The sequence below is a fragment of the Aegilops tauschii genome, chromosome 6 (assembly GCF_002575655.3).
Source record: "Aegilops tauschii subsp. strangulata cultivar AL8/78 chromosome 6, Aet v6.0, whole genome shotgun sequence".
Classification (NCBI taxonomy): domain Eukaryota; kingdom Viridiplantae; phylum Streptophyta; class Magnoliopsida; order Poales; family Poaceae; genus Aegilops; species Aegilops tauschii.
The window spans coordinates 42,817,604-42,829,966 of record NC_053040.3 but is presented as its reverse complement, the minus strand read 5'-3'; the positions used below and the strand labels follow the sequence as shown (position 1 = coordinate 42,829,966).

General features: G+C 47.6%; 2 protein-coding genes across 3 annotated transcripts; one reads left to right on the top strand and one right to left on the bottom strand.

The window, feature by feature from the left end:
* Positions 1-3,324: 3,324 nt before the first annotated feature.
* Positions 3,325-4,542, top strand: LOC109766484 (uncharacterized). The gene is made up of 4 exons (XM_020325264.3): positions 3,325-3,445; positions 3,540-3,583; positions 3,827-3,954; positions 4,048-4,542. Exons 1-4 carry the CDS (start codon positions 3,356-3,358, stop codon positions 4,392-4,394), a joined length of 609 nt encoding a protein of 202 aa, XP_020180853.1. The 5' UTR covers positions 3,325-3,355; the 3' UTR covers positions 4,395-4,542.
* Positions 4,543-7,121: 2,579 nt separating this feature from the next.
* Positions 7,122-10,155, bottom strand: LOC109766455 (MEIOTIC F-BOX protein MOF). Of its 2 annotated transcripts, XM_020325228.4 has the most exons (5): positions 9,974-10,155; positions 9,027-9,900; positions 8,665-8,829; positions 8,422-8,575; positions 7,122-7,473 (listed from the first exon to the last, which is right to left on the bottom strand). In XM_020325228.4, the coding sequence occupies exons 2-5, from the start codon at positions 9,888-9,890 to the stop codon at positions 7,457-7,459; spliced, it is 1,200 nt and encodes a 399-aa protein (XP_020180817.1). In that variant the 5' UTR covers positions 9,891-9,900; positions 9,974-10,155; the 3' UTR covers positions 7,122-7,456. The 2 variants fall into 2 exon arrangements, with proteins under 2 accessions (XP_020180817.1, XP_045085587.1); XM_045229652.2 differs by having other exon boundaries at positions 9,027-10,103.
* Between the last annotated feature and the right edge of the window lie 2,208 nt (positions 10,156-12,363).

Genomic DNA, 12,363 nt, shown 5'->3' with positions numbered 1-12,363 from the left:
TATAAATCTTTACCTCCGGACCATTCCGGAACTCCTCGTGACGTCCGGGATCTCATCCGGGACTCCGAACAAAATTCGGTAACCACGTATATCTATTCCCTATAACCCTAGCGTCATCGAACCTTAAGTGTGTAGACCCTACGGGTTCGGGAACCATGCAGACATGACCGAGACGTTCTCCGGCCAATAACCAACAGCGGGATCTAGATACCCATGTTGGCTCCCACATGTTCCACGATGATCTCATCGGATGAACCACGATGTCGGGGATTCAATCAATCCCGTATACAATTCCCTTTGTCTACCGATATAGTACTTGCCCGAGATTCGATCGTCGGTATCCCGATACCTTGTTCAATCTCGTTACCGGCAAGTCTCTTTACTCGTTCCGTAACACATCATCCCGTGATCAACTCCTTGGTCACATTGTGCACATTATGATGATGTCCTACCGAGTGGGCCCAGAGATACCTCTCCGTTTACACGGAGTGACAAATCCCAGTCTCGATTCGTGCCAACCCAACAGACACTTTCGGAGATACCTGTAGTGCACCTTTATAGCCACCCAGTTACGTTGTGACGTTTGGTACACCCAAAGCATTCCTACGGTATCCGGGAGTTGCACAATCTCATGGTCTAAGGAAATGATCCTTGACATTAGAAAAGCTCTTAGCAAACGAACTACACGATCTTGTGCTAGGCTTAGGATTGGGTCTTGTCCATCACATCATTCTCCTAGTGATGTGATCCCGTTATCAACGACATTCAATGTCCATGGTCAGGAAACCGTAACCATCTATTGATCAACGAGCTAGTCAACTAGAGGCTTACTAGGGACATGGTGTTGTCTATGTATCCACACATGTATCTGAGTTTCCTATCAATACAATTTTAGCATGGATAATAAACGATTATCATGAACAAGGAAATATAATAATAACCAATTTATTATTGCCTCTAGGGCATATTTCTAACACCGTTGTGTTCAGAAACATTGACCAGCCGGAGATTCTGGAAAGCCTTGCCATTAGAGAGTCCCTAGCCCTAGCGGACGATCTATATATCCAAAAAATTCAAGTCGCCTCTGATTGCAAGTCAGCGGTTGAAGCGATCCAGCGAGGAACATCTTCGGCTTATGGTGCAGTAGTGCAGGAGATCAAGGAGCATTCTAGTAGTTTTATTTCCTGTTTATTTAGACATGAGTTTAGAACCTCGAATGTCGAGGCACACAAACTAGCAAAGCATGTTTTAACTCTTGGGACCGGTCGCCATGTTTGGTTAGGCCACCCGGGCGAACTTTCTTTCGTCCCTGTAAGCGTGACGGGTCAATAATAAAGCTTTGCGAGTTTGTCTAAAAAAAGTTATTTTTAAAAAAATGTGAAAATATTTAAAATTATTTAAAATATGGTTTAATTAAAAAATAAACCCTTTAGAATTTTTTTTAAATTTTAATTTTTTCACACATCTAAAAACGTTCAATGATTTTAGAAAACATTCTTGTGACTGAAGAAAGGTTCACTCGGTGCAAGATATATGCTAGTTTACAACCATGAGACCCTCCTTTCGGGCCGGTAGACAGAGGCCTCAGTTCCAACGAAATAGGGAGCAAAAAAAGGTCGTGTCATACCATACAGATGAAATGAATAAAAGATATTCCTGCAGTTTCTGTGCCTGTTAGTACTTCGCTCTGAACACATCAAGAGGAGTAGTTTGTTTTTCTTTTGTAAATGAAACTAAAACTATTTTAATGAATTAAAAAATTATATATTTTGTAATTTTTCATGTATTACGGGAAAATTGAAACATAAAACATATAAATGGAACAAAAAGAAAAAATAGAAAGAAAAGCAATGAAAAAATAACAAAACCCCCAAAAACTGATAGAACAACGAAAAACAAATTTGGCAGCAACTCTAAAATGACCTGCCCATCACCATGCCCCATGTGCGATTTATCCCCCCGTTCTTTGCTATGACGGTAGAATAGGGTTTGCACAGAGAGCTCCTAAGGCCTTCTCCAACGCTCAGCGCTTGAGTTGGCGCTAATAGAAGATAAATATCCCCGCAAAAAATAGAAGATAAATAAATAAATTCTCTTAGTGTACGTATTAGAGTCTCTCCTTCCAACACTAGCAGGCGCTACATCAATTAGAAAGAACAGAGATGTTGTCTATAGTGTGTAACGAAAAAGCCAGGGCACCCGAGGACTTCTTTGGCCTCAAGGCTAGCTAATTTACTTGATTTGGCCCAGAATTGCACCTAACGGTGTAGATGGCCTAATCTCCTCAGCGCACCCATAAAACCTACAACCGGTGTTGGTGCTTTCAAATACAACTCCCCTCTCTACTGACGTCTTATGTTTGCACATCCTACCACTAGCAACAATGCCGCACCATTCTGTGTCCACAATGGTCTTTGGGATCTACAATAGTTCACTGAAAGGAGAGCCACAAATCCAAAATCAAATAGGTGGAATCCAGCCTCAAATAAAAAAAACTAACCCTAATTGAGAGAGAAACTCGCATGGGCTCGGGAGTCATAGGTAGTCGAGAGGGGGGGGGGGGAGGGGGGCAGAGACTCGTCGCTCGTCTTGCCGTAGTTCAAGGAAACCATGGCTGTTGTGGCTCCGGACGGCTGGGACGACGGAGGAATGAAAGAGACTTACCGGTGCGAGGAAAAGAGCTAGTGGAAGAGCGAAATGGCCGAACAGGTTGGGTTCGACTTGGTCCGTCTATTACGTAGACACCGCAATGGAAAGTGACAGGCGCCATCTCGACCTAGGCCACATGGCACCTGACAGTGCCGGCCAGACTTTAGGTTTCACTTAAAACGCTCTAATTGGGCGTTCAACGTTTTTAGCAAATTGTAAGTACAATGATAACGGGTTTAAAAAAACTATGATGCTTTTTTGATTTAGGGTCCACAAATATGATTTTTTTTATTATTAATTTACTCATAAGAACATACATGGCCAAACGGGCCGGCCCGGCTCGCGATGACCCGACTAATAGCCGGACCGGGCCATGGCGGCCCACGGGCGGGAGGTCGCAGCCAGGCATGGCCCATCTACTAATCGGGCCGGCCCATCGGCACGCCAGGCCCGCTAGTTCGTCTGCTATTTGACGCACTGGGCGTTTTTAGCCTATTTTTACTTGTTGGGCCATATAGAGATGCATAGAAAAAACCGTAATCGGGCCGTGACGTGCCAACCCGCGTGCTTAGGTTAGCAGCCCAAGCACGGCCCGTTTAGCCCGTGTCGTGCGTGACCCATGGCGGGCCATGCCGGCGTGCTCATGGGCCGGCCTGATTAGCCCGGCCCATTTGGCCAGCTGAGAGCGATATCGGAGCGTGCAAACATGTCGCCGCTTAGATTCCTCGCCGCGGGGAGGCTCTCCTCACGCCGGATCCGCGGAGGAGGACCAGCGAGGCGGCTCCTCCACCGCTCCGTACGCCGTCGTCTTCTTCTTCTTTCTCATTCTCCCCCCCGCATCTGCGCCCGCGTGGCTGACTGATTCTGTCCTCTCCTCGATCTATCTGCAGGGGAACCATGCGGACGGTGCCCGGGGATCTGGCTTCTCTGCCCGGTAGATCCAATTTTACTTTCGCCCCAAATTAATCTTATTGACCAACAACAGATTGGATCTTCTCCGTTCTCGACCTAGCCTAGCCGTTGTCCAATTAGATACTCCTACTAGATCTTGGCGCGACGAATTGCTGCTTGAAGCTCTCAGCGACAGTGCGATTGAAATAAAGCAATCTAGTTCTACCATTAGTTTTGTTTGATTGATGTTGCTTCCTGCTTTTAAACAAGTTAACAACCCTTGCAGTTTTCCCATGGGAGGCAGCAACAAGCTGCGTGCCAGCGTCGCGGCGGTGGGTGCCTTATCTGCCGCCTTGATCGGAGCAAAGCTGTATCTCAGAAAACACAGAAAGCAACCAATATCTGAATCTTCAGGTAGGAAATGACCGGACCTCAGTGTTCTTTTCCTTCAATTCTTGTCACACATTACCTTATCATATGACTAGACGAACCTTGTCTTGCTCACAGGTTGGGAGCTAACCGATAAGGATGCGGCGACGCTGGAGGAGCAGGACTTGGAGAAGGAGGCGGCCATGAAGGCGAGGTTCGAGGAGTGGATGGTCAAGTATGAGCGCAGGTACAAGAGCGAAGAGGAGAAGGCTATGCCGTACAGGGAGTTCAAACGCCATTGCAAGAACGCCGAGAGGGCCAACATGCTCTCCCGTGGAGGCGCCACGTTCGGGCCGAACAACCTCGCCGATCTGACCGAGGAAGAGGGGCTCTGTCGGAGCGGAGGTGAGTGTGAGCCCACCTTCGCGCATAGGTTGGGGTACCCGTACCGGCGCGCCGTCGAATGGTGGGTTCTGGGCAAGTGAAGGGTGCTCTTGGGACGAACGGCGAATATGGTTGTGTCAAGTTTTATTAGGAAGAAGACAAGATTCGTATGGTTGTGTGATCAGGTAACATGTCACGATCATTGAAACTGATACTAGCTAATTTGAAATAATTACCTTAATTCATTCATACCGATTCATTTATACAAACTCGATGGCACATGTTGCAAATAACGCGAGTTAAATCCTGACAAGTTCGATGTCAATTACCAAATCACTCTAGCGTGGCATAACTTGCTCTCGCTTGGTTGCTCCAACATATATATGATGTTCTGGCTGCGTGCAACTTCATGGCTACTTCTCTCATGTTCATTCGCTCTCTTGGAGACAGACGCGTGCAAGATAGAGCTACTTGCACAAGGGACACCAAGCACTGATATACCAAGTCTCCTGCTTCCGCTGATGCACCAATGAATCCCTTGCATTCTTCTTGTAGGTGAGCATCAATGATTTCTAATATCTGATCTGGGGAGTTCCTCTCTGCGAAATTGACAATGTTGAGTTCGTTGTCAAACATAGGGTCTGTTGGTCTTTTACCTATCAACATCTCTAGAAGAACTATTCCAAAACTGAAAACATCCCCATTGGTTGATGCTTGGCCAGTTTGAGCATACTCTGGAAACATATGAAACGAATCTGGTTAGTGTCATATAAATCTAAATTGGCCAAACATGCATGAAGCCTTAAACAAATATATGATGTGGTGATGAACAATACCTGGGGCAATATATCCTATAGTTCCCTTCAATCCGATTGGGCTATCTGAAGTTGAGGCTGAACTGGAATGTCCAACTGATGTTGAGTTTGAGTTACACACGAGGTTTGCAATGCCAAAGTCACCCAAATATCAAATACTCCATTTTGTGGTATTTCCCCGTGCAGTTGGTTGTACGAGAGATCCAACTGTTCGAGATATTGCATATCACTTAGTGGTGTCGGAATGGTTCCGGACAAACTGTTATGTGAAATGTTGAGCACCACTAAGCTCTTCAGATTGCTCAAAGACTGTGGAATACTCCCTGTGAGAATATTTTGGTCCATTTGGATGATCTGCAGCTCTTGACATTCACCCAAAGCACCAGGAACTTCCCCAGAAAGTTTGTTGGATGAGAGATGCAGTGAAACGAGTTGTTTAAGATTACCGACCTCTGTCGGTATTGTGCCATGTAAATTGTTGTAGGATAATATACATTCTGTCAGTGCAGAGGTGATGTGGAAAATCTCTCTAGGAATGTTACCCTGTAGGTCGTTATAACTAAGGTTCAACTTCGTGAGCATGGTAAGGTTACCCATACTAGGTGGTACCCGACCTCAAAGCTCGTTTTCTGCTATATAGATCTCTACTAACTTAGTAAGACTACCAATAGAGGAGGCATTGGGCCAGTGAAACTATTCCCGCCAAGAGCTATAACGTTTAGACGTTTCAGCTTTCCAACCCACCCTTCAATCGGGCCCTCGAGCATGTTGTTAGATAAATCTAGATATGTTAAGGCACCTGACAGTTCGTTTGCTTCCAGCCCTAGCAGTTGAAGTTCGGGTGACATCTTACCAATAGAAGTTGGTATAGCTCCTTGTAACCTATTTTCACCTAGTCCGAGAGTCTGCAGGTAACTACAGTTGCTTAAGGCCCCTATGAATTCCCAGCTTTCGCTATCCTTGGTCTCGAGCTTGTTTGTCTGAAGGTTTAGATAACTCAACATCCCAAGCCTACCAAGAGAACTTGGAATTTGACCGATGAAGTTGTTGGATGACATTGGTCAAAGTTGGTAAATTTCGCTATCCTGGGGCGGAAAGTACCTTTAGGCCGAAACTGGTCAAAGTTGGTAAATTTTGGTCAAATTTAAGTCAAATTGCAGTCAAAATTTGGTCAAATTTCAGCCGAAATTTTTGAAAACAGCCGAAATTCGGCCATCTCGGCCTAGGGCGAAAAAAAGCTCAAACCGAAAATCAAAACACAGATTAGTGCACAGAGGTTAAAATTTGTGAAGTACAGTACTATTTAATACTACCTCACACACGACAGTAACGACGAAGACAAGCCCAACAGCAAGACAGAAGCCAAAAATGTTTACTAATCAGAACAGGAGGATAAGAGTAGGCACCTTTGCTCGTCCAGGTCGCACAAAACGGCAGCCTTTCTTCTTGCATGCGTCTTTGCCAGGTGCTGCAGTGCGTGAGCTCTGAAGCGTGAGTTGGAATGTTGGGTGCTCAGCTCAGGTCCCAGGGGTTTAAAACCCTTTTACAGAGGCATCACATCCACAAACTTGCATCTCACCTGCAATTTTCACGCCTTATCTCAAGCATGACCACAAATGGTGCCAAGACCTTCGCCACACACCGCGGCCGTCGCAGTCTGAGCTGGATAATAGCGTTGCGGGCCTCCGGCGTGCCCAGCCTCGAATCCCAGAGCGCTGCCACTTGTTCTACTGGATACTTTTCAGCCCGAACTAGATAACATAGATCTTCTGCATCAGTGTGTGCAACATGATTCTTGTTCTCAACTGTGATTGGTCTTTTGTGAAGACCATGCTTCCAGAATGTATTGTACTGACATGGATTGTTTCTTTGTGCTTCATGGATCTGGATATATTTGTTAGAGCGGGCCAAGTAGACTTGTACGCATTCGATATGGACAACAGCACAATACGTGTACAAGTCTACTTGATCCGCTCTAACAATATGTGTGATGTACACCGTTCCTGGGTAGAATTGTTTTTTTAGGGCCGAAAGAGATATTTATTCAGTACAAGTGACAAGATAGTTACAATCAGTGTTGATTACATGAGCTATATGTATGATCAGGAACGGCAGAGCTCCAAACAGCTCCAGCTCCTGGTTCTACGAACAAAAGCAGCAATCTCATGTGCAACATTATTCTCGTCTCTTTTGGCTAGAACAAACTGACAGAACTGGTATCAGACACACATGCAAAAAAGAAGAAGATGGAAACCTTGTCACAATGTGTATAGGAGTACTTATTCAGCATCGCATTTCTGAATAGCAAAGGGATGGCAGATCAACTGACACCCCACATCTTCTCACCCCTACTCAAAACTGAATCCTGCATATCAATGAAAAGATAAAGTTAGAGTCTGATGTATATGCACAAGTAAAATGCTCAGTTACACTTTCATGACGATGAAAAGGAAGATACTGGAACAGAGACTTCAGTAAGATTGTAAGACATTCACTTCAGTTTACCCGGCGCAACTTATCTTGAGATGAATTAGAGGAAAAACTTTGTTTATATTTGTTACTGCCATTTCTAGCTTAATCTGACAATATAACAAGAAAACATCTTTTTTTAGGAACTAAGAAAACATCTATCTAAACAGCTCCCAAATGCGAATGCATAAAATGTCATAAGCAGTTTTTATCGCAAAGGGAAAGTGAAGCAAGGAATCATCGCATACACTAGTAGACATGTGATGTACAGACTTCTTAGAAATGTTATGTAAACAGTGACGACTTCCCAGGAGCAGAGAGAGGAAGCACAAGCAAAACTATAATGCAGGAGCATCATACAGCTGCCACAATGTTTATATAATGTAAGGAGATATCATGCTGCAGTTAATGTTTTAAAACAAAACGAGTCAAAATATGTATTAATGTTCAGACTTCGAAGCTAATCAACATGTGAAGATACTATATCCCTACTCTGAATTAATTGATTCAAATATTTGCGCTAGTGCCCAAAAGAGACTAGAACCAATCAACAAGTACACATGTCGTTTTACAGCCACTGTTTATGCAACACAGATAAACTACAGCCTCCTTTGCCGACAAAATGGATAATATTGTTTTTTCTTTGTGCTAATTCAGAACATAAAGAGTATGGAAAGTGTCATTAGTTTTCCCATGCCTGAAATAATTTGGTACCCCTACAAACTGTTCTTCCAACACAATTCAGGAGTTTATTCTTCACTGCTTGCTTTCACAGTTTCATTCCCACATACGAAAGCTAATTTCAGAACATAAAGAGTATGGAAAGTGCCATCAGTTAGCTTACGTATATTAAATGCACAGAGGAACTTCAAAACTTTGAAAACTCCCTGATTGACCACATTACACTGGACTTCAACTACTTTAAGGTGCTCTGATATTGCAGCCGATCTCTCCGCTGAACTGTAGCTTCCTTTCATTTTCATTTCTTGTTTTGGTCCCTGTGGCAAGCAGGAACACTAACAGAGATGAATAATCGATAATAACCTCAACAGTGTAGCAATTAATTGTCCATTTCGAAGATTTATACCTTGTTGGTAAAGAGTTGAAGAGTGAGCTTCTCTAGAACTGGTGAGTGTTTCAGAACGCAAGCTAGTGCATCCAAGTCAGGAGCCTCAGACCAGTCCTCACTGAGTAATACAGTCTTTAACTTGCTGAATGTAGGGCACTGCCTCAAATCTCTTCTGAAAACGAACTGGAAAGAAAAATATAAACAAATCAAGCAATCCTTAACCAGAACGTACGCAAATTGATGATCTAAGGCACATGTAAACCAATGGATGGTGATGTGTATGCAATCCGGTTATTTCCTAGGCTCCTAGCAACATTGCAGATAGTGCACCACAAGAAAAAGGGGATAACAGAAGGAGTTGAAGAGTAGTAGCACCATACATTTTGAAATGCAGATACCAGCTCCAGATGTTTAGCACCTGAGAGAGCAGCCAGGAGCACAGAATCGCCACTGTCATCTTTATTGAAAGGAACAGAATTCTCATCGGAGTCGTAATCGAAACAGACATCGAAGTCATCGCTAAGATCAAGCCGCGCGGTCTCCAGCAGCGCCATGTTCTCAAGAAAAGGGGTTGTGCCCCCGAATCTAACCAGCACCAGAGAGGCAAGGCCCGGGGCAGAGACATGGACCCAGCAATTGGAGTTGGAGCGGCAGCTTCTGAGGCTCAAATGCTTCAGGGAACGGGACGATATCCTACCAACACTGATGTCGCAATGCTGCATATTCAGAACCTCCAGCGCCGGGCAGCCGGCGAGATCAAGAAATTTCTGCTGCAGGCTTAGGCCGTCGAGGTTCATGACCCGCAGGTGCTGGGAGACGAGGGGCAGGTTGTCGAGGTCGAGGTACGAGGAGGCGCCGATGTGGACGGTGAGGTCGCGGACCTTGCTCGTGACGGCGAAGCGGGTCCAGAGGTTCACGTAGGCCTCGTCGTCGGCCACCGAGAACCGGTCGAACCTGATCTCGACGGCGTCCAGGTCGGCGGCGCGGTCGCGCAGGACCAGCAGGTGGTCCATGAACTTGCGGAGGCCCTGGACGGCGTCCGCGCCGTCGAGGCCCACGAAGCGCAGGCCCCTGGTGGATCTCCAGAGGTGGCGCCAGCGCCGGGCCAGCACGCACGTCCGCACGGCCGCCTGCGCCGGGAGGAAGGAGAGGACGTGCTGCAGGATGGGGTCCGGGAGCGCGCCGATGCGGTCCGCGCCGCGCACCGGCGGCGGCGCGCTCCCGTGCCTCTTCCCTGGAGGCATTCCGGCGGCGCTGCGGTGCGAGGCGGAGGATCGTCAGGACGGCGTGGCGGTGGTGGAGAGGACGGGGCGGGATGGACGGATACCTTGCGGCGGCGGCGGCGGCGCCTCGCCGTTGGCCGGCCGCCGGCAGGTGCGGCCGTCGCGAGTCGTCAGACGGGCGGAGGCAGTGGCAGTGAACGGGGAAAGGGATGGATGGGACTGCCGTGTACTTTCTCGAAACTCGTGGGTGTCGGCGGTCACAACCGGATATGCAAAATATCTGCGCATGCGCATGCTCATGCGCCCGAGAGCACATGCTCCCGAGAGGCATCTGAAAAATTTATGAGCATGCACATGTCTATGTGCTACATACACATGGAGCTTTTTTTTTAGAGCGGAGGCGCTTGCCCGGCCTTAAGAATAAGGGGGTGTTTGGTTCAGAAGTCCTAGGACTTTTTCTAGTCCCAGGGACTAATCAAAAAAGACTCTCTAGTAGAGTCTTTTTCTAGTCCCTGTAGAAAAAGTCCCTCCCGTTTGCTTCCTAGGGACTTTTTCTAGTCTCTGGGACTAAAAAGTCCCTGAACCAAACACCCCCTAAGGCCCTTGAGTTTACAACCGTTCGATGTGAAAATTCAACCGCTCGTCTTTTTTTTTTGCGAGGGTAAAGGGAGTTTTATTGTAAAATCATAGAGTTACAGTCGAGAGGCCATACATCCTCAATACAAGGAGGAACTGAGCGAAGTCAGACCACAGTAGCTCGCTCCGTACGGCTATAGTTTGCCAAACGATCGGCGACTCTATTCTGAGAACGATTAAGTTTCTGAGAAACAAACTCCCTATTACCAAATAAGTACTGGATCTCCAATACTAAGTGGCCATAAGCTGAACGTTGGAGCGCATCCGTAGACAGGCATAACAACGCTTCAGAGGAATCCGACTGCAGTATGACCGGAGCATCGAAATGCTCAATAGCCAGCGCCATGCCTTGCATCATCGCATGTAGCTCCGCCTCCAGAGAGTCATTGCAGTGAAAGATATATCTGTACGCTGTAAATAAAATCACCCCTTCGTGGTTTCTTAGGACCATCCCAGCCGCCGCAGAGCCATCCCCCGGATGGAACGAACCATCGACGGACAGGGCCACAGAACCTTGCGGCAGTGCCGGCCACGGCTAGGTAGTCGCTAAAGATTTTTGGCCCGGCGGCACAGGGGCCCCCACGGGCATTTTGCCTTTAACAATCTCCTCCACTGTGAACTTGCCCACCAGGTTGATAGATTTATAGTAGCTATCCAAGAACTCTACCGAGGCCAGCACGTGTGGGGCTTCATTACCATGGTATATGTCATTACGGATCTGCCATATCCTCCAAATCAACAAAATCACCATGTCTGCGCCCGCCTCTGAGCAAGAGTTGAGAAGGAACAAGAGCCATTCCTTCCCGTTATCGATAAGAGCATCATCCTTGGGCAGCGGCCATCTTCTACGCATGTTAATCCACAAGATCCTTGTTGGGGATCGTTGCAGAATTTTAAAATTTTCTACGCATCACCAAGATCCATCTATGGAGTTTACTAGCAACGAGAAGGAAGGAGTGCATCTACATACCCTTGTAGATCGCGAGCGGAAGCGTTCAAGTGAACGGGGTTGATGGAGTCGTACTCGCCGTGATCCAAATCACCGATGACCGAGCGCCGAACGGACGGCACCTCCGCGTTCAACACACATACGGAGCAGCGACGTCTCCTCCTTCTTGATCCAGCAAGGGGGAAGGAGAGGTTGATGGAGATCCAGCAGCACGACGGCGTGGTGGTGGAAGTAGCGGGGATCCCGGCAGGGCTTCACCAAGCGCAAGCGGGAGGGAGAGGGAGGCGCCAGGGGCTAGGGTATTGCTGCCCTCCCTCCCCCTTTATATAGGCCCCCTGGGGGGCGCCGGCCCTGGGATCCCATCTACATGGGGGGCGCGGCCAAGGGGGGGGGAACTCCCCCCCCCCCAAGTCAGGTGGGGCGCCCCCACCCCCAGGGTTTCCAACCCTAGGCGCAGGGGGAGGCCCATGGGGGCGCACCAGCCCACCAGGGGCTGGTTCCCCTCCCACTTCAGCCCATGGGTCCCTCCAGGATAGGTGGCCCCACCCGGTGGACCCCCGGGACCCTTTCGGTGGTCCCGGTACAATACCGATAACCCCCGAAACTTTCCCGGTGGCCGAAACTGGACTTCCTATATATAATTCTTCACCTCCGGACCATTCCGGAACTCCTCGTGACGTCCAGGATCTCATCCGGGACTCCGAACAACTTTCGGGTTTCCGCATACTAATATCTCTACAACCCTAGCGTCACCGAACCTTAAGTGTGTAGACCCTACGGGTTCGGGAGACATGCAGACATGACCGAGACGACTCTCCGGTCAATAACCAACAGCGGGATCTGGATACCCATGTTGGCTCCCACATGTTCCACGATGATCTCATCGGATGAACCACGATGTCGAGGATT

Excerpts from the sequence above, each read along its gene's own strand:
- LOC109766455 (XM_020325228.4), bottom strand. The coding sequence starts at position 9,890 with ATGCCTCCAGGGAAGAGGCACGGGAGCGCGCCGCCGCCGGTGCGCGGC. Across the intron at positions 8,830-9,026 it reads TGGTATCTGCATTTCAAAAT|TTCGTTTTCAGAAGAGATTT; the intron begins GTATGGTGCTAC and ends TTTTCTTTCCAG. Across the intron at positions 8,576-8,664 it reads TTCAACTCTTTACCAACAAG|GGACCAAAACAAGAAATGAA; the intron begins GTATAAATCTTC and ends TGCTTGCCACAG.
- LOC109766484 (XM_020325264.3), top strand. The coding sequence starts at position 3,356 with ATGTCGCCGCTTAGATTCCTCGCCGCGGGGAGGCTCTCCTCACGCCGG. Across the intron at positions 3,584-3,826 it reads GGATCTGGCTTCTCTGCCCG|TTTTCCCATGGGAGGCAGCA; the intron begins GTAGATCCAATT and ends CAACCCTTGCAG. Across the intron at positions 3,955-4,047 it reads ACCAATATCTGAATCTTCAG|GTTGGGAGCTAACCGATAAG; the intron begins GTAGGAAATGAC and ends TCTTGCTCACAG.